Genomic DNA, 22,928 nt, shown 5'->3' with positions numbered 1-22,928 from the left:
AAGATAGCCTATTACTATATACATATCTTTATTGTTTAAATTTTTTATACAGGTATACATTTTTATAGAAGAGAATTAGCTGAAATGTTATCCTCTCATCTTCGTCAGAGGTTACTTTTTAAAAAAATCATCAATATATTCCTAAACAGTCCAAATGTTATGTATTATCTGAAAAAAGAAAAACAAAGTAAACATAAAACTATAACCATTGAACCTAAAATGTTTAAGAAAGAAAATAAAATCTGGATATGGCCTACACCAAATGCAACATTTAGAGTTATCTACAAATTAGGTTTTTTTTTTTTTAAAAAAGGGAGAAACTTGGCAATGCCCTTAAGTATATGAGAACTTATTTGTTAACTGCCTGCTTTTGTCTTAAAAATTGATAGTCGATAAATTCGTTTCTGCATTTATTTCGCATTAAGATCATATAAAATGGTACAATAGAATTCTTGAATAAGAATCATGACGATATGCCAAACCAAATTTTCTATCAGATTTCCATTTAAATGTACATAATAGTTTAAATGACTGTCTACCAATACCATCATTTTGATACATTTGTGTCCTATCCCTCATAGCCCCTAGGGGAATTACTTTTTAGAAGAGTTCACTACATACATAGTCAAAGAAGGCTGAAACTGTTAAGAGCTAAAACCTCCAGATATGGAACAGTCTTCCTTAAGAACCTAGCAAAAAAACACTCAAAACATTTTTGAGGAACCTCAGATTTCCCTTCATACATATCTGTGATGTTGATGTGATTATAATGTATATCTCTAGGCTTCATAACAAAAAAAAAGTGTAACAGAAAAAGAAAAAAAGCTCAATAGTGTTATAATGGAAAATACCAAATGCACATTTGGGACCCTAGATTTGGTTCTGGTTTGCTTTCTGTGCCTGGATCTGGGACATACTGTCTCAGCAGGTCTCAGTTTCCCAATCTGTAAGATGGAAATACCAAAATACTCTGAACACTTCACAGAGTTGTTCATACCTGAAGAGTTAACATATATCAAGTATACAAAAGTGCTTTGGAGAACTATTAGGCATTATAGAAATAATGTGTTTTAAAATTATTCTTACCAAACTGAAACACTGGCAAAATCTATTTTAATCAAATTACAACCTGTGCATCTTAAAAGGTTAAATATTTTCTAGAAAAGTGTTTACTAGGGACACTGACAATTAACAATCATATGAATTAAAATAATGCCCACAGCAAGCCATTTTGCTTCCTTAAATATTTTACTTCCACATAATTCTACTTCTATCAAATATAACAGGAAGGATATCAAGCTAGCTAGTCAAATCTTCCTGCCAAAATCTGTCATTCCTCCAAAGGTAGTGTTCTTCCTCTAAGCTTCTGCACATATTCCACGCTTCTTCGAATATCCCTTCGTATCTACCACCAAGACTGAAGCTTGCTTGGGTTACAAGGTAAATTGTCACCTTATACTTGCCAGATCCCACACAGATACATCAAGTGAAAAAAGATGTCAAATGACATGCACACACATGCATAAATGCACACACAAGTGTACACACACACACAAACACACAAGTGTCCTTCATTCTTTAGGGAGAAATATATTTCTTACACAGCAAATGATCGTCACCTTAAAAGGAAGTGTATAATACAAGCAAAAGAAGAAAAATAAATCTTACTCACCATCTCCCATAGCCATTAGATGGTCCAGGGAGCTCTCTCAAACCAAGAGGTCAAATAGCACAGCAAATAAGTATAGCTCAGTGCCTGCGCCACTGGGCTCGGCCTGCAGCCTGCAGACACCCGGAGCACTGTGTGACCCAGGCCTCGCTGCAGCTCTGCACCGCAATAGCCAACAGCTGCTACTCCACTTCAAAATAAAAGTCTGGGGTCTTGCTGAAAACCCTCGTTTATTTAGCAGAGCCTAGAAGGACTTGATTAAGATTATTCTTTAGCTGCACATATGCTGTTGGATACAGGTTATGATGTTTCTCCTTGTACTGGCTGCCTGAAATTTAATCTAAGAAAAGCTCTGAGAGCCAATAAATGCCATCCCGCTGGGGGACTTTTAATGCAATCATCAAAACACAAGGCATGTGTTCAGCAATCATTTTCTGCTTCCCTAAAGATATCCATGTAATCAGTAGCAATCACATGATCTGATGGATTAACTGATTTGCGCCTTTTTAAAAAGGTTTTCATCCTTTTGTCGTTACCTTTTAATATTTACAACAGAAGACAGCTAGAAGTGCACAAACAGGAATAGCCCAGTTTCCATGATTAACTGCTCTCATTATGCAGGAAGCATTTCTGGCTGCCGTAAACAAATCACGTCAAAGGCAGCCCATCAAAGGCTGCTCTGTGTGCGGACAGCAGGGCCACACGAACAAAGCTTGCTTCTGGTGGAGACATAAACTAGCCAATGCGCAGCTGCAGGGGCGCAGAGCACCCTCTATCCAAGCTGCAGAACCATCAGCACATTGTCAAGCTCTGAAGGAAGGTCCTGGAGCTCATGGTCACAAACAGATACATTTTAAAAATCAACCAAAGAAAAGAGCTGCTTTGCTTTTCACCAAAGGGTATGTCATAAAAATATACAAAACTAGACTGGAAGTTATCTTATTGACTCATAGAAGCCAAATATTAAGGTAATTTCAAAGCCTCATTTCCAGGCTTTATTTTATTGCCAGCCTCCAAGAACAATTCTTTTCCTAGCAACTGTTTCAAACAGAGAAGCCAGAAAATACTTTACAAGGATTGCATGGCCAAGACTGTATTAGGTCCTACACACACACTCGACAAATAATAATTATGCATAGTTTTTTTCACGGTGAAAGAGAAAAGGATTTGCAATTACAGCCACCAACACTGTTAGTGTTTACATCCTTGGTTTGTGCAGGAGACTGTCTAGAAAGCTCCATAACGACACCATAGTCTGCCATAATCGCAGGGGACCTCCAACTTTCAGTCTTTTCTTTCCTACAGGGCTGGTGTTCCCTCCTAGTCACAATCTGACAGATTTTAAGTCCGGTTTTCTTCTAATAGCAGAGCTAATTCTACTGCACTTAGGGACTCTGCCTAGCTTTTAAATGACAAGTTGAGTTCAAAAAACCATCAAATACTCTATAGCTCATTTAATGACTGTTCAGATGACAACTGTTAGCTATAAAAAAGTTGTAGCACCTTTACAACAAATCCTTTCGCTTCTTGTATTTAGTAAAATGATTTTTTTCATCATAAAACATTCTAAATCAATATGCTGTAAGATGTGTGATGTTTCATTATTATGGTTTCAGGCAAAGACACACCAAAAAATTTTGTTTACCATAATAGTTTCTGGTCACAGAATATCAAGTGGAACAAATTTGAATTGCGTGACATGTTTGGACCCAAAATAATTTATTTTGCATAAATAACACCAAGTGAGGGAGAGAAAAGGTAGTATCTTCAACAGCTCTTTGTGTGCATGAACTATTTCCACAAGATTTCATGCTGAGCTTGAACTCTCTCCTAAAATGTTTTCCTGTTTCTATCACTTTATTTACAGTTTTAGTTTTAGTGTGCAACAAAAATGAATCAACAAAGGCCTGAAAATTTTGTGGGGAAAACTGTGCAGAAATAAAGAAGAAGTTGGATTAAACTTCATGATATTACTTTATGTACAACTTCCCTTCAAATTGTTACTTATAAAATTTGTTTTCAGTATTCAATTGATATATTTTTCTACCTGGGAAAACAACTCAAGTATCATGGGCTGGGATAAAACACACCATAATTTTTCTCATCAATACTGGTGAAAATAATTTTTTCATCTAATGGTCTTTCACTTGGCACAGGGTATTTATGAATAATTTAAACTCATTAAACAAGGCGTAGTTATATTTCCTCCATTACCAACTGTAACCACATTGTACATCCATTGGTTTACTTGTTTATGATCTATCTCCATCACTAGATTACAGGTTTCTTAAGGGGAGAAATTTCATTATCTTCTTCCTGTTGTGACATTATCTAATTTACATTTTAAGAAGATCCCTATGATTTCTCAGTAGCAAATGGATTCCTGGGGGCAAACATGGAACAGAAGTCTACAGAAGTAGTCCAGGCAAAAGCTAAAGGAGATTTAGAGAGGATATTAGCAGTGGAGATGGAAAAAATAAGCAAATTTGGAATATGTTAGTATTTCAGAAGTAGAAATGTTTGATCAGTTAGAATAGGAAATCAAGTCAGGTTTCTAGCTTGAGCTGATGATGGTGCCACTGACTAAAATGGCTAAGACTGGAGAAGGAACAGATCTGAGGGGCAAGAAAAGGTAACAGGTTTCATTTTTGGACATAGTAAGTTGAAATGCCTATTAGGCAGCCAAGTGGGAATGTCATCAAGGCCACAGGCTACCAAGTCTAGACCTAACCCAAAGGAGAGATGAATGATGGCTGGAACTACATACTGGGAATCATTAGCAAAGAGTTATCATGTAAAGCCTTTGGGCGGGTTTGGATCACTAAGAAAGAGAATAAAAACAGGGAAGAGGAGGCCTGGGCCCTGGGATTTTCCAACATGATAAATAAGTTTCCTTCTTCTAGCATCTTCTTGTTAATTAATTCATTAAGGAATTTTTCAATGACAGCATATTATCATCAAAAACATTATGACCAATATAGACTTTAACTTTCACATTTGACCATAGTTGCAATATTTAGACTGTAATTGTCAATGCAAACAATCTTTGAAGTCTTCCTCAAAAAAAAATAAATGCCAGAGACTAACTCCGAACCTCCCTGTTTATGGAGTGATAAACAATAGAAAAAGGAATGGGAACTAAAGAATAAGAAACAAAAAAGCTCTATTTTGAAGGTAACAGAAATAATGTCACAAAATACAAGAATAACAGTGCTTTCGAAATAAACCACACCCAAACAATGAATACCTTAGATTTTGAAAGTATTCTACCTTTTTTTCCTTAGAGTTGTAACTACTTAGTCTGAAATACACAAACGGTCATGTTATGAAAACACACAAGTTCAAGGATCTTGTCTAATCTCTTCCTACTGTTTCTGGTTTCTATAGAAATTGACAGAGGTAACTGCTAGAAAAACAAGGAGAAGGTACTTAAAACACTTTCTATTCAGAGAAGTGAAGTGAGAATCTTCTGGCATTCAAGGTGAGGACTGGTAGCACTGAGGTCAATTTATGCTTCTGGAACTAAGTTTAGATGTGGGTAAACACATTCTTTCTAACACTCACTTACTCCATCTGACTTCCTGTAACACATCCTCAGTCTTGGTTTAACCCAAAGAATAGTAACTAAATTATATAAGTAACTAGTTTTCCTATTATTTGACAATAAATTCACACACCAAATTTTTACTCCAACATCATTTATATTACTAAATTAACCACACTCTCTTTAATATGAAACTACTAGGTGGAAAAACAACCTATATTATCTTTGGAAACAGAATACATTCTTTACATATAGGGGTAATTAATATTTAAAGTCTCAAGTGTAAGGAAATGCTACCCAACAAAGCTAAACATAATTTATCAACTTTACAAAAAGGAGAAGAACCACAAAAATCAAGTCAGTACCAGATATTAACTCCAAACGTCCCTGAATTCCAACTTGGTCTCATTCTACTTAAGAAGCCCAAGGTGATTATACCAGTGAAGTTCCTGTGTATGAGTCTCTTGATCAGTATCATCCCAGATAGTCTATACACAGAACCCATCAACCCCACAATTTCTGTTAAAGACAACTAAATAAAACAATTATTCTAGGTATAAAAACACATTTTATGCATAGAAAATGGAGGGCGCGAGGGTCATCGTACCTCGACCCAGAAGACACAAAAAATAAGGCAGTATCACCAAAAAAAAAAAAAAAAAAAAAAAAAAAAAAAAGAACAGTATCATTTTATACAGCTGACCCACTATTAAATTTTCACTCACTCCAAAAGAATCAGAGGATGGATAATTGTCAGCAGGATGTAAATATTTTGTTATTATATCTCAACTAAGTTTTCAGGCCACAAAATCAACTCTTTTGAATCAGTAATATAATACATTTTAGTGCCTAAAACTTTGCTAAATAGTCTTAGAAATATTTGAGAGCTTAATTACTCTTACCTTTGCAGACACTCAAAATCATACCGCCTGAACTTTGCACTTCATCAAATTTGGCAAATATCATTTCTAATCTGGGAATAAAGAATAAATTGTGTTTGTTTTTTTTAACATATAGATCAAATAGAAACAATTTATCTCACCATTCCCTTAGAAAAAACAATTGTAGGGATTCAGCTAGTTTTCTATACAACTCTCTTTCACAATGAAATCACTGAAAAAAGACACAAAACCCATCTCTCTTCAGTTGAAAGAAGTCAAATATAGCTAGGACTACATATTTGCAGGTATGTTTGCGAAAAGACAATTTTTACACCAAGCAGTTTCTCATGTTTCATCACAAAATCAATTCTCCAAATCAATCAAAAATATTCTAGTTTCAACCTCATAATAAGTCTACTCAGTCACCAAGACATCTTTTAAAGGCACATAAAATCATGCCAAAGTAACTTAAGGTAAACAAAACAACAAAATATCAAATATCAAAACTAAAGAGATGGCTAATATCACTGATAATCTGATGCTTTCCCTGTTTCACATGACTATTTTCATACAACACCAATTCCACTGGTGCTTCTAATTTTATATTCAGGATAATTACTTTCTGCACTTCTGCTATCACTTTTCTTAGTTAAAAATGTGTTTATTACAAAAGTGATGTACATTCATTATAAAAGAAAATTAGGAAATATAAACAGGAACAAAGAAAAAAAACACATTTCTATCATTCACAGAATGTATTAACTGTATCCTTTCTGATACTTTTATATTCATATACAAATTTTCTTCAGATTGAAGAAAATTTTCTTCACTGATAGCCCTTTTTTTTTTTAGTTTGCTTTTCTTTCCCTTTCCAATATATTGTGCTATGATTCATTCTTAAATTTGTGACTTAGAGAACTGGGGAAGGGAGGAGGGTCACTGTCATATTGCCTTTAGTTGCCAAATGTTCTTCACTGACTTACCCATATATATCTGTCACAATTTTATTTCCTAAAACCTTACTTAAGCCTTGGTCCTCACTATGGTCATTTCTTACCAGTAAATTAAAGATACAGGTACTTTTTGAAATAAATCATTGGCTTATTTCAGTAAGGACTAACTAAAAAAATTTTTTAGTTGAAATCTCCTCTAAGAATTCATTATGATAGGATTTCTAAACCTTAACATCACCTCCTACTTCCAGTAAATTCAACAAATACAACTATTTACATATCTGAAAGCATTTCACTTCAAAGACACAGGTCTCTTTATCCTACAGAGTAGTATATTCTGGAGGGCTGGACAGACACCAAGCAGGTTGCCCACACACAAGAGGTGGACATGAGATAGAAGGAAGCAGTGGAATTGGAGGCTGGGCATGGTGGCTCATGCCTATAACCCCAGCACTTTGGGAGGTCAACCAGGGCAGATCACCTGAGCTCAGGAGTTCAAGATTAGCCTGGCCAACATGGCAAAACACACATCCCTACTAAAAATACAAAAATCAGCTGGGTGTGGTGGCACATATCTGTAGTACCAGCTACTAGGGAGGCTGAGGCACAAGAATCACTTGAACCTGGGAGACGGAAGTTGCAGTGAGCCGAGATCCTGACACTGCAAACTCCAGCCTGGGTGACAGAGCGAGCTTTTGTCTCAGAAAAAAAAGGAAAGAAAGGAGAGGATTTCGGAGTGCTGTTTGAGAAAAAGCAGAACAAGACATGAAGGGGCATAACATTTGGCTACAGAATAGAAGAACAGGAGTAGAAAATTTAGGGCAGAAAGCTGAGAAGTGGGCTGGCAAGGAATTAAGGTAAGGCAGGTAATATATGGAGACAGGAATCTAGATGTAAGCAGCTTCAGTGGAAGAGGGGTCAAATGAAATAGTAGGAAAATATAATAGGAATATGGGACAGACGAGGGGAGGGGAAAGGAAGAAAAAGCGGTCAGAGTAGAAGGTATCACCCAAAGGTCTTTTGGGACTGGGTTGGGCTAAGATAGACACAGAGAGATGATTACCTAACAGCATTAACCTTGCTGCCAGTTCTTCAGTTACTCTATACACTCTTCCTATGACTGTTGTACCCTCTCTTCTCAGTCACTCTTTCCTTCTAATGCTTCTCACTTTACCAACTTTCAAGTAAAATTAACATCTGACTTTTGTTTGGTATTTATTAAAAATATTTTAGTCACCTGTTCAAAATTTTATAAAGGATAAGTTCATAACTTATCTTTAAAGTAAACAAAACAGCAAACACAGTATAATTTTCTACGTGGCCCTCACAGAATTCCTCCAACCCCATCATTAAACTCTATACACTTATTTTAGAAAAACAAACGCATTTATAATAGATTATTACTGTACATATAATTTGGTGAAAAAAGGAAGAAACAAACAATTTAAGAGCAGAAAGAACAGTCTAAGATATTTTAAGTAATTCAGGGGAAGAAATTAGGAAATTCAATGGAAGAAAAATACGACAGAGACTGGATTGTCCAAAAGATTATAAACACAATTTAGGAGGCCTACAAAGCTCTAGGAAGGTTCTGACTTAGGATAAGGATAGAGGCCAGTAAAGCATTAGGAGGTTCTGACTCATAGGGTAAGGAGGACAGAATTAGAAAAGTAACTCTAACCAAAGTCCAGACTTAAAAGTTTAGAACAAGAATAATAAATCCCAAGTATAACATGAAAGAGACAATTAGGTATCTCAGACTTTATCTTTTTAAAATAACAGTATTGTTGAGATAGAATTCAATATCACACACTTCGCCTCTTTAAAGTGTACAACATAATGATTTTTAGTGTATCTGCAGAGTTGTGCAACCAAATAATCCATTTTAGAACATTTTCATCACCCCAAAAAATAACCACATACCCATTAGCAATCCTTCCCCATTTACCCTGATCTCTCCAGTCCTAGGCAAACACTAATCTACTTCCTTTCCCTAAAGATTATATCTAGCCTATGAGTTGCCATATCTGGCCATTTCATATAAACGGAATTATACAATATGTGGCCTTTTGTGACTGGCTTCTTTCATGAATGTTTTCAAAGTTGATGCATGATGTATCAGTCATCCCTGTTATGACCAAATAATATTCCATTGTATGGATTTACTACATTTTGTTTATCCATTCACCAAGCAATGGACATATGTAGATGTGGGGTATCTCTATTTTTTGGCTATTACAAATAATGTTGTTATGAACACCTGTGTGTAGGTTTTTGTGAGGAATGTTTTCATATCACTTGCATATATAGCTAGGAATGGAATTACTAGGTTGTAGATAATTCTATGTTTGACATTTTGAGGAATTACAAACTGTTTCCAAAGTTGCCGCACCATTTTACATTCCCAATAGCAATGTATGAGGGTTCCAATTGCTCTACACCCTCACCAATACTTGTTATTGTCTATTAATTTTTATTTGTCTATCATTTTTTATTTTAGTCATCCTAGGGGTGTATAATAGTTTTGATCTGTATTTTCCTCATGGTTAAATGGTGTTAAACATCTTTTTATGTGCTATTGCCATCTGTATACTCTTTTTGAAGAAATTCAAATATTTTGTCTGTTTTAAAAATTGGGTTATCTGTCCTTTTACTATTGAGTTGTAAAGAGCCCTTTATAATAGTCAAGATATGTGTCTTATATTTGATTTCGGCCAGGTACAGTGGCTCATGCCTGTAATCCCAGCACTTTGGGAGGCCGAGGCAGGAGGATCACTTGAGGACAAAGGTTCAAGACCAGCCTGGTCAACATGGTGAAACCCCATCAGTACTGAAAACACAAAACGTGGCCGGGTATGGTTGTGTGCAACTATAATCCCAGCTACTCAGGAGGCTGAGGTAGGAATATTGCTTGAAGGGAGGTGGAGGTTGCAGTGAGCCCAAGATCGTGTCACTGCACTCTAGCCTGGGTGACAGAGTGAGACTATCAAAAAAAAAAAAAAAAAAAAAATTGATTTGTAAGTATTTACTCCCATAATATGGGTTTTCTTTTACTTTCTTGATGGCGTTCCTTGAAGCCTAAGTTTTTAATTTTGGCGATATCCAATTTATCTATTTTTTTCCATTGGTTGCTTGTGTTTTGGTGTTGTATCTAAGAAACCATTGCCTAGTGCTTTCTAAGAGTTTTATTATTTTGGCTCTTACATTTGGTTCTATAATCCATTTTGAGTTAATTTTTGGGTGTGGAGTGAGGAAGAGTTCCAAATTCATTATTTTGCATGGGGATATCCAGTTTATAAAGCACCACTGTTGAAAAGACCATTCTTTCCTGCCCTATTGAATGGTCTTGGCATCTTTGACAAAATCAACAGACCAAAATACAAGTTTACTTCAGTATAGTTCCAATGATCTGTATCTAGTGTTATGCTAGGACCACACTATCAGAACTTACCTTTTAAAATATATTTGATAGAAAAAAATTGTTTAATTATTATTTTAAAACGATTTGACTTCACTGGGCACAGTGGTCCACACCTGTAATCCCAGCACTTTGGGAGGCTGAGGTGGGCAAATCACAAGGTCAGGAATTCGAGACCAGCCTGGCCAACATAATGAAACCCCATCTCTACTAAAAGTACAAAAAATTAGCCGGGTGTGGTGGCAGGGGCCTGTAATCCCAACCACTTGGGAAGCTGAGGCAGGAGAATCGCTTGAACCCAGGAGGCGAAGGCTGCAGTGAGCTGAGATCATGCCGTTGCACTCCTGCTCAGGTGACAGTGCGAGACTCCAACTCAAAAAAAAAACAAAAAAACAAAAAAAAACTATTTGACTTAATGTCTTTATGAACCATACTTAAGTTTAGTTGTTTTGACAAAGAAGAATGGTTCTGATATAAATTTAAGAGCGGGCAAAAACAAACTTGAACCTTAGCGGGCTATATCCAACAGAAAATTTGGAAACCATAAAGGGAGTAATATTTGAGAATGAAAACTATCCCTTCTAAAAATTAAAGTTAGAATTTGATCACCATAACAAAAGAATACTTGTTTCAAATGAATGTAATATTCAGTATAAACTCTTGAGAATATATGGTAGTGGAAAAACGGAAATAGTGGAACAATAGTCTGAAGAAAGGTGTAAACCAAAATTAATCTACGCTTTAACTTACAAAAGTTTAAGAACTGTTTAATATGTGTTGTTATTTTGAGGATTCGAAATACTACCTATAAAATAATGAGGCCATAGGCATCAAGAATAGAAAACACTCTGCATGTTTGAAAAGCAAAGCTCAGGTACCCACACAGAGTCCTTCTCCATTGCCTACTACCTGCTAAAGAAGCATCACCAGGGAGAATGACACAAGCACAGCACGGAAGAAAGAACAATGGACTGGGTGTCAGGAAGCCATCAACCTCCTACTGACTAGCTGTCACTGCTCTGGGTCTCAGAGTCTTCATCTGCCAAGTGACTACCGACTTAGAGGAGGGAGAAATGGTAAGAACGGCTAGGGGTAATAAGTCATTGGCCTATTTCAGTAAGAACATTAAAGTATTAGCTACTTGCATATTATAAAACCCCTATGAGGTTAACTCTGATGAGAGGAAAATCAAATAAAGAGTTCCCTCTAACAAGTAACGTTACTAACAAAAGATATAAATCAAGAAGAAAGGAAAATTATAGGTCAATGTCATTTTGAGCATAGATGCAAAAATTCTAAGCACATATATGCACACTTAATTTATAACAAAATAAGAAACGAAGAAAGATGTTTTCAATAAGTAGTACTGGGTCAAGTGAGTATCCACATGAAAAATTTTTTTTACCTGAAGTCTTTAATCATTGTATTTGCCGAAAAACAAACAAACACACAAATCCAAGTGGATTATAGATCTAAATGTGAATAAAACTTTCAAGACAATTACATACAAGAATGTCCTCGTACATTAGGGTAAGCAAAGATTTCATAAATGGGGCACAGAAATTTCTCCTCATAAAGAAAATGACTAAGAACTACTTCAAAATTAAGAATTTATGTACATCAAAAGGTATCACCAAGAAAGTACAAAAGCAAGTCACAGAGAGAAGGTACTTGAAGCATATAGCGTTGACAATGGCTTGTGCACAGAACATATAAAAAAGTTCTACAAATCAAGTTTTTAAAAAGAGAACTCAATTAAAAAAAAAATGGGCAAGAGGCCTGAAAAGAACACTACAAAAGACATCCAAATGGCTGATAAACAGATTAAATCATGCTCCTCTCTATTTGTAATCAGAAAAATGCATGTTACGACCACAATGAAACACCACACCCACTAAAAACCTAAAATTAGTAAAAATAAGCCTAACAATACAAAATATTGGTGAATATGTAGAATAATGGAAACTTGCAACAGTACCTGTGAGAATATAAATGGAATACCACCACTCTGGAAAACTGTCCATATCAACTAAATGTGAACATCACCTCTGACATAGCAATTCTACTCTAAGATACATTTCAAAAGAATGAATTAGTATGTACACCAAAAAGCATATACGAGAAAGTTGTTAGCAGCATACTCATAAAACCGTAAACCAAAATAATGCAAATGTCCATCTTCAGTTTGAATTCATAAAGTATAGACTATTCATACAATGGAAAATGATAAGGCTATCAAAATGAACAACTGTAGTTGGATCCAACAACCCAACACACACACACACACACACACACATGTAAAAAACATAATTTTTAACAGAAAGAAGGCACACACAAAGAAGTATATGATTCTATTAATATAAAATTCAGAAACAGTCAAAACTAAACTATGGTGTTAGAAGTCAGGGTTGTGGTTACTTTTAGGAAGAGAAGAGGTAAACATTTAAAAGGATGTGAAGTGGCTTCTGGGATGTTGTAATGTTCTACTTCATCTGTGTGGTGGATACATGCATGGACTCATTTTGTTATAATTTATACATCTGTATACTAATGATTGTGCACTTTTCTGTATGGAGTTCCTACCTGAATAAACATTTAAAATATTTTTTAAAAAAGTAATTCCCCCCTCTGATTTCCATATGTAAGAAGCTTGGAAAGTTGCTACTCTGCCCTAACAACAAGTAAAAACTTAAACAAACTAAAAAATCGACAACTCTTCTTAGATTTGTAAGAAAAGGCAGGTCACAGGGCAAACAGCTGCACCAAAAATTAAGAGATGGAGAGATAAAAACAGAGAATCACAACTTACCGGAGCATAACCCATCAGTAGAAACCTCTGTGAAAACCAGTGTCAGGGTAGGAAAAGCTGACCTGTAGTTAACAAATTGCTGGAGGCTCAGAGTGGACAACTCTTGGGAGTTAAAAACTCCAGGGGACCCAGTCATGATGGTGCAGAGGGAGACCACACTTTTAGAGTTTTACCTCCAGAAGTTCAACTTAGTTTTCGGAGTATCAGTGCAAAATCCTATCATGTTTCCAGCAGGGAGAACCAAAAAAGAACCAATTTGAAATATGTGAGTATTCTGTTCTCCTTAACAATGTCTGACCTTAAGTGAAACTATTTAATTAGATTTAACCTGCTGGGGTTTTATCAGAGCCTAACTGACCTAGGAAAATACCCATCTTCTGCTGCTCTAGTTCTCCAAGTGGAGAAATGGAAATCCCGAACTCCAGTCTACTATACTCTTCCACACCAAAAAAAAGGGAAATACATGATTCCAGCCCACTCTAGCTAGCCATCCTGTCCCACCTAAGTGAGGGAAAAGCGGGGAATACTTAAGGAACATTTGTGAAGTTCACAATCCAGAGGCACAGGCTCACTAAAACAGACCTACTCATAGGACTATAGAACACTTCCTCTACCCCATACCTTACCAACACATTACTAAAGGCCTGTTTCAAGTAGTTCCTTTTACCTGTCATATCATGTCCAACTATTAAAAAAAAAAATTACATGGCATTATGAAAGACAAAAAAAAAAAAAAAAAAAAAAAACAGAGAGCAAGTATCAGAACCAGACCCAGATATGGAAGATATGTTGGAATTACCAGACCAGGAATTTTTTTTTAAACTATGATTAATATGCTAAGGGTTCCAAAGAATGAGGTAGATAGCATGCCAAAAAGGAAAAAAAGAAAATAGATGGGTAAGAGAGAAAGAAATTCTAACAAAGTACCAAAAAAATAAAATAAAAATAAAATAAAAAATCTGGAGATCAAAAACTTAATAAAATTAAAGAATGTCCTTATTGGGCTTATTACTAGACTGCACACTGCTGTATCTTTGAGCTTGAGGAAATCTCAATAGAATTCTCCAAAACCGAAAAAGCAAGGAAAAAAGAGATTGGAAAACAAAACAGAAGCGACTATCCAAAAACTGTGGGGCATCTATAAAAGGTGTAATATACATGTTAATGGGGATAATAGAACAAGAAAGACAGAACAGAAAAAGTATTTGAAAAAAAGGACTTGAAACAATAATCACTGAGAATTTCCCCAAATTAATGTCAGATACCAAACCGCAGATCCAGGAAGCTCAGAGAACACCAAGCAGAACAAATGACAAAAGAACTACACTTACACATATCATATTCAAACTATAGTAAATCAAAAATAAAGAAAAAAATTCTTGAAGTCACCAGAGGGGAAAAAAACACTACCTATAGAGGAGCAAAGATAAAAACTACATCCCACATCTCCTCGTGCAAGCAAGAAGAAAGTGAAATAAAATATTTAAAGTGTTGAGAGAAAAAACACACTAATCTACAATTCTTTTTAGATTTTCTTTCCTACCAATCTAGAATTCTATACCCAGTAATATTATCCTTTGAAAGTAAAAAAGAAATAAAGACTTTCTCAAAAAAAGATTGAAGGAATTTGTTGCCAGTAGTAATGCTTGCAAGAAATGTTAAAAAGAAGTTATTTAGAGAGAAGGAAAATGATACAGGTCAAAAATTCAGATCTACATAAAGGTATAAATCTAACAAAGTAAGTGTAAGACTTTATGAGGAAAAGTACAAAGCTCTGATGCAAGAAACCAAAAAACAAGAAATAAATTGAGATATATTCCACAGTCATGGATAGGAAGGCTTGATATTTTCAAGATGTCTGTTCTTCCCAACTTGATCTATGGATTCCATGCAATTCCAATCAATATTCCAGCCAAGTTGTTTTGTGGATAACAACAAAGCAATTTTAAAATTTACAGGGAGAGGCAAAAGACCTAGAATTGCTAACACACTATTAAAGGAAAAGAACAAAGTTGGAAGATTGTCGCTACCTAACTTACAAAACTACGGGCAGTATAGTATTAGTGAAAGAAGAGACAAATGGATCAATGGAACAGAATAGAGAGCCCAGAAAGAGAACCACATAAATATGATAAAAATGATCTTTGGAAAAGGGACAAAGTCAATACAATGAAGAAAAGATAGTTTTTTCAAAAACTGTGCTAGGACAACTGGACATTCACAAAACATCAATCTAGATACAGACCTACATGCTTTCTCAAAAGTAATTCAAATGGATCACAGAATACAAAAAGCAAAACTATGAAATGATTAGAAGATAACATAGGAGAAAATCTAATTGACCTTTGGTTTGGTGATGACTTTTTAAATACAACACCAAAAGCATGAACCATGAAAGAAATAACTGATAAGCTGAACTTCATTAAAATTAAAACTTTCTTCTCTTTGAAAGACACTATCAAGAGAATGAGAAGACAAGCCACAGAGTGGGAGAAAATATTTGCAAAAGACATATCTGTTAAAGGACTGCTTCCCAAAGTAAACAAAGAACTCTTAAAACTCAACAATAAGAAAGGTAACAATCCAATTTAAATAGGGGTAAAAGATCTGAACAAACATCTCACCAGAGAAGATATACAGATGGCACACAAGCATACAAAAAAGTACTCCAAATCATAGGTCATCAGGGAAATGCAAAATTAAAACAAGATACCACCAAATACTTGCTAAAATGGCCAAAACCCAAAACACTGACAAGATCAAATCCTCGTGGGAATGTGAAGCAATAGGAACTCTCCTTCACTGCTGGTGGGAATACAAAATGGTACAAGCACTTTGGAAGACAGTCTGGCAACTTCTTACAAAATTAAACTTACTCTTACCATGCAATACAGTGATTGTATTCTTTGGTATTTACCCAAAGGAGACCAAAATGTATGTCCACACAAAGCCTGCAAACTCACATTTTTAGCAGTTTTGTTCATAATTGCCAAAACTAGGAAGCAAATTAGATGTCCCACAGTAGAATGGAAAAACTGTGGTAACTCCAGATAATAGAAAAGTTTTCAACCCTAAAAAGAAATGAGCTATCAAGCCATGAAAAGACATGGAGAAAATTTAAAATATGTATTACTAAGTAAGTGAAAGAAGCCAATTTGAAAAAGCTACATACTGTATGAATGTAACTACAAGAAGATAGTAAAAAGAAGAATGTTGCCAAGGGTTAGGCCAGAGGGAGGAATAAACAGGTGAAACAGTATGGATTTTAAGGCAGTAAAACTATTCTGTATGATACTATAATAGTGGACACATGTCATTATACATCTGTCCAAGCCCATAAAATATACAACACCAAGGGTCAACCCTAGTGCAAACTATAATCTTCGAGTGATAATGATATGTCAATGTAGGTTCATCAATTATAACAAATGTACCACTCTGTTGAGGAATACTGAGAACGGGAGAGGCTAGGCATGTATAGGGACACAGAGTATACGGGAAATCTCTGTACCTTCACTCAATTTTACTGTGAACCAAAAAGTGCTCTAAAAATAAAGTCTAGCCAGGCATGGTGGTTCATGCCTATAATCCCAAAACTTTGGGAGGCTGAGGTAGGAGAATTATTTGAGTCCAGAAGTTAAAGACCAGCCTGAACAACATAGGGAGACCCTGTCTCTACAAAAAATTTTAAAAAATTAGCCAGGTGTTGTGGTGTGCACCTGTAGTCCCAGTTACTCAGGAGGCTGAAGTGGGAGGATTGCTTGGGACCAAGAGGTTGAGGCTGCAGTGAACCATGATCACACCACTGCACTCCAGCCTGGGCAGCAGTTAGACTCTGTCTCAAAAAAATTAAATTAAAATCTATTTAAGAATAATAAAGCTGGGTACAGTGGCTCATGCCTGTAATCCCAGCACTTTGGGAGGCGGAGGCAGGCGGATCACAAGGTCAGGAGTTTGAGACCAGCCTGACCAACATGGTGAAACCTCCTCTCTACTAAAAATACAAAAATTAGCCGGGCGTGGTGGCACATGCCTGTAATCCCAGCTGCTCAGGAGGCTGAAGCAGGAGAATTCCTTGAACCCGGGAGGCAGAGATTGCAGTGGGCCGAGATCATGCCACTGCACTCCAGCCTGGGTGACAGAGCGAGACTCCATCTCAAAAAAAAAAAAAAGAATAAAATAATTTCAATATAAATTTAGAAAAGATATGTATACACACACACACACACAAAATACATATGTTAACATCACTTCTTTCTTTCATCCATAAAATGATGTAGAATTTACTAAAATGGAATTCTTGTTAGTCCTGGAAGTAGAAAATGAATAGATGATCAAGTCAACAAAAAGCTTATTTCTGACACAATCTTATTACCAGCAAATAATTGGTACTGGCAAACAACTACTGCTAAGAGAGACAACTAAATATGATGAGACACATCATACTAAAACACATCACCACCTATGAAGTCGCCTTGCTCTTCCTGACATCCTCCCACAAATATCTGTTGAAATCTCTAGATTTAACTATACAATAACAGGATATGAAGAGAAAATAATATGTTAAACCATATCACAGGAAAAGAATTGGCAAACTCCAGAATGGGGGAAACTTCACAGAATAAACTGTCAGCTTATTCAACAAATAAAACACAAGGATAAAAGAGTGTTGGAGTACATAAAGGTTTTAAAAGACTTAACAAAACATAATGTAACATACAGACTTTATTTGGACCCTGATTCAACAAACTGTTAAAAGCACATACATATTACTGCGGTTTGAATTTGATCCCTCCAAGCCTCAAGTTGAAATCTGATCTCCAAGCCTATCGGGAGGTGTTTGGGTCATGGGTGTGGATCCTTCATGAATAATGTCCTGTCCTCCCTGGGGCGAGGAGTGAATGAGTTCTCCCTAGGTTAGTTCCTATGAGAGCTGGTTGTTATAAAGAGCCTGATTCTTGTTCTCTAGCTTCCTCTCAGGCCAGGTCATCTCTGCAAACCCTCCTCATCGCTTTCCACCCGTGAGTGGAAGCAGTCAGAGGCCCTCAACAGAAGCCTAGCAAATGCTGGCCCGATGCTTCTTGTACAGCCCCCAGAATCACATGCCAAATAAACCTCTTTTATTTATAAATTAACCAGCCTCAGATATTCCTTTACAGCAACACAAAACAGATTAAGACACACACTTATTTATGAAATGACTGGAAATTTGAACCCTAACTACATATTTGATATTATAGAATTAGATGAAAAAAAAACTTAATAGAGTGTGCTGATGGTATTGTTGTTGTGACTGACAAGAATTTTTTTCTTTTAAAAATATTGAAATATTTATAAGTGAAATGTCATAACTTGGACTTGCTTCAACATAATACAGCACAAGGGTAAGTAGTTTAGGGTATAACATAAAAAACTGGATACACACTAATAATCGTTCAAACCCAGTAATAGGTAAATGAAGGTTCATTATTTTATTCCACCTCCTTTAGGATTTGTTTGAAATGCTAAATACCCTAATAAAAAGTTAAAAAAAATTCCTTTAGTGAATCCCCTTAAAATTTCATTATGAAGAAAAAAATACTTCAATATGAATATCCTTAATAAAAGTATATAAACTGATAAGTAATAAAGAAAAAAGCCATTGAAAAATATTTTCTGATACACTAGAAGATTGTCAGCAGGACCTTTAGCAATCTGATGCCATACTACTCATATATTATTGATTTCTTTTTTATTTGAACATGTTTTAAGAGTAGGTTTTAAGAACAGTGATTAATTTTTTTTTTTAAATTTGTCAGTTGTTTGGCTAGAAGTAAGGACAGAAAGGACTTAACAGTTAGTTCTTGAGTGTGAGAGACTGAGTATCAAAGAGCTGAGATTCCCTGCTACAGTCTACCTGTATGTTAATTGTGGGACAGATTGTCAGCTTCCTTTGGTTATTGCTGAAATTGGCTGTAAAACATTTTGCAATTGTAAGAACCCTAGAATTGGTTACTTATTAAGCTTTTAAAAAACTGATTCTCGGCCGGGCGCGATGGCTCATGCCTGTAATCCCAGCACTTTGGGAGGCCGAGGCGGGCAGATCACGAGGTCAGGAGATCGAGACCATCCTGGTTAACACGGTGAAACCCCGTCTCTACTAAAAATACAAAAAAATTAGCCGGGCGTGGTGGTGGGCACCTGTAGTCCCAGCTACTCGGGAGGATGAGGCAGGAAAATGGCGTGAACCCGGGAGGCGGAGCTTGCAGTGAGCCGAGATTGCACCACTGCACTCCAGAATGGGCGACAGAGCGAGACTCCGTTTCAAAAAAAAAAAAAAAACAAAAAACTGATTCTCATACAGTTTCTGTTATCAAATAAATTGCATGGTACCTTTCAACAGTACATACTTTTAAAGTATTTACTTGATGAATGAATTAATATTTTTAGTAAATCCTTGCTCAAGCATCTCCCAAATAATGACTATTATCACCTGATAATAGTACATAATTACATACTAAATAATAAATGAATATATAATGAAACAATGGCAAAAAACATTATAGGATCTTAAGAACTTTTTAAATGGTGATAACATATATATCCTTTTGTATCTTTCGAATTTTAAAACACTTCTGCTGGCTGCAGTGGCTCACATCCATAATCCCAGGGAGACAGAGGCGGGAGGATCGCTTGAGCTCAGGAGTTCAAGACTGGTCTAGGCAACATGGTGAAACCCTATCTCTACAAAAAATACAGAAAGTAGTCAGGCTTGGTGGCACATGTCTGTTATCCCAGCTACTTGGGAGGCTGAGGTGAGAGGATGACTTCAGCCCGGGAGGTGGAGGTTGCAGTGAGCGGAGATCGTACCACTGCACTACAGCCTAGGCAACAGAGCCAGACCTTGTCTCAAAAACAAACAAAACAAAAAAAATTTCAAAAATTTGAACCTATTTAAAATAAACAGGCTGGGTACAGTGGCTCTCGCCTAATCCCAGCACTTTAGGAAGCTGAGGCAGGCAGAACACTTGAGGTCAGGAGTTCCAGACCCACCTGGTCAACATGATGAAACCCTGTCTCAACTAAAAATGCAAAAAATTTGCCAGGTGTGGTGGTGTGTGCCTGTAGTTCCAGCTACTCGGGAGGCTGAGATGGGATAATCACTTGAGCCCAGGATGCAGAGGCTGCAGTGAGCCAAGATCGCGGTATTGTACTGCAGTCTGAGCAAGACTCTGTCTCAAAAAAAAAAGAAATTAAAATAGGCCAGGTGCAGTGATTCATGCCTGTAATCCCAGCACTTGGGGAGGCTGAGGTGGGTGGATCACCTGAGGTTGAGAGTTTGAGACGAGCCTGACCAACATGGAAAAACCCCGTCTCTACTAAAAATACAAAAAATTAGCCGGGCATGGTGGCATGCACCTGTAATCCCAGCTACTCGGGAGACTGAGGCAGGAGAATCACTTGAACGCAGAAGTCAGAGGTTGCATTGAGCCGAGATCACGCCACTGCACTCCAGCTTGGGCAACAAGAGCGAGCCTCCATCTCAAAAAAATAAATAAATAAATAAATAAAATAAACAAAATGAAAACTTTTAAAACTAGTGGTGGAAAAAAAGGAACCAAATTTAGCAAGACTTACCTAGCAGGGGGAATTCCTCTCTTATAAAGATCCATCCTCACTTTTTCTCCCACATGTCTATAAATCTCCACTACAGCCAATATTGCAGCATCTCTCACCTGTCAAAGAATTCAGAACTTTTTAAGAAACTTATATGATACAATAAAATACTTCATTTCAAGGTAACATTACACTAATAGATCAACTTGAAGCTCTAAGTGGGTTTTAATGCCTCTAAACCCCTGCATATATGGCTTGTCATCAGTAAAACCCCAAGAGGGCCTGCCAAGATACTTCTAGAAAAAACTACTAAAAGATGATTTTACAGAAATTTGAGAAACTTGTCAATAAAAGTTACTTATTAAGATTTTTAAAAATCCATTTGTGGCCGGGTGCAGTGGCTCATGCCTGTAATCCCAGCACTTTGGGAAGCCAAGGAGGGTGGACTGACTGACATCAGGAGTTTGAGAGCAGTCTGGCCAACATGGTGAAACCCCGCCTCTACTAAAAATACAAAATAATTAGCTGGGCGTGGTGGCATGCGCCTGTAATCCCAGTTATTCAGGAGGCTGAGGCAGAGGAATTGCTTGAACCATGGAGGTAGAGGTTGCAGTGAGCCGAGATTGTGCCACTGCCCTCCAGCCTGGATGACAAAGAGCGAGGCTCCATCTCAAAAAAATAAATAAAATAAAATAAAATAATAATAAAAAAATTTTAAAAATCTATTTGTAGGCCAGGCACGGTGGCTCATGTCTGTAATCCTAGCACTTTGGGAGACCAAGGCTGGTGGATCACCTGAGGTCAGGAGTTGGAGGCCAGCCTGGCTAACATAGTGAAACCTCGTTTCTACTAAAAATAAAAAAAAGTAGCCCGGCGTGGTGGCAGGTGCCTGTAATCCCAGCTACTTGAGAGGCTGAGACAGGAGAATCGTTTGAACCAGGGAGGTGGAGGTTGCAGTGAGCCAAGATCACGCCATTGCACTCCAGCTTGGGCAACAAGAGCGAAACTCTGTCTCAAAAAAAAAAAAAAGATTCCTACCTGTAGTAAGATTATGTAAACAACTGCCAATAATTATATTAATACAAATTATGATCATGGTTAATGTATTTTCCTGTATTAAAACTGCATTTCAAGAATGTGGCCTGAACTCAAACAGATATTTTTTACACTAATATTTACAGCAGCATTATTTACAACAGCCAAACGTGGAAACAACCCAAATGTCCATCCACCGAGAAATGGATAAACAAAATGTGCTATATACACACGACGGAATATTATTCAGCCTAAAACAGAAGGGAAGGAAATTCTGATACATGCCACAAGATGGATGTACCTTGAAGACATTATGCTAAATAAACAAGCCAGACACAAAAGGACAAATATTCTATCATTCTACCTCTGTGAGGTACACAGAACAGTCAAATTCACAAAGGCAGAAAGGAGAATGGTGGTTGCCAGGAGCTGGGGATGGGGGGCCACCGAGGGGCTGCCAGGGACTGGGGAGCTGCTGTTCACGGGTACAGAGTTTCAGTCTGGGAGGATGAAGAAGTTCCGGAGCTAGATGGCAGTGATGGGTGTTGCAAAACGATGTGAATGTATGTAATGCCACTGAACTTACACTTAAAAACGGTTAGAATGGTAAATTTTATATTGTATTTGCTACAATTAAAAAGAAAAAAAAAAAAAGAATGTGGTCTGAATACAGGAATTTGAAAGGTAGCTCCAGTTCCCTTGCACAGCTCATTGTGAAAGAGCAACTGAAGAGACAGTAGAATTCTCCAGAACACATTCCTGTATTATACCTATAGTACAGACCAGGGGTTCCCAAGCCCCAGACCAGGGACTCATACGGGTTCGTAGCCTGTTCAAGGACCGCAACAGGAGGTGAGTGACAGGGAAGCAAGCTTTATCGCCTGAACTCCACCTCCTGTCAGATCAGAGGCGGCATTAGATTCTCATAGGAGCACAAACCCTATTGTGAACTGTGCATGCGAGGGGATCTAGCTCGCACACTCCTTATGAGAATCTAACTAATACCTGATGACCTGAGGTGGA

At 36.8% G+C, this 22,928-nt stretch overlaps 1 protein-coding gene across 1 annotated transcript in view; it reads right to left on the bottom strand.

Annotated features, from left to right (window-relative positions):
• Positions 1–22,928, bottom strand: part of CLASP2 (cytoplasmic linker associated protein 2) — a 222,189-nt gene that overhangs the window by 167,150 nt on the left and 32,111 nt on the right. Inside the window, 2 exon segments of the mRNA XM_017892934.1 lie at positions 6,116–6,186; positions 20,892–20,989. Of these exon segments, the coding sequence (XP_017748423.1) occupies positions 6,116–6,186; positions 20,892–20,989 (169 nt within the window).

Source organism: Rhinopithecus bieti, unplaced genomic scaffold, assembly GCF_001698545.2.
Source record: "Rhinopithecus bieti isolate Rb0 unplaced genomic scaffold, ASM169854v2 scaffold_22039, whole genome shotgun sequence".
NCBI classification, from domain to species: Eukaryota; Metazoa; Chordata; class Mammalia; order Primates; family Cercopithecidae; genus Rhinopithecus; species Rhinopithecus bieti.
This window is presented reverse-complemented; position numbering and strand designations above follow the sequence as displayed.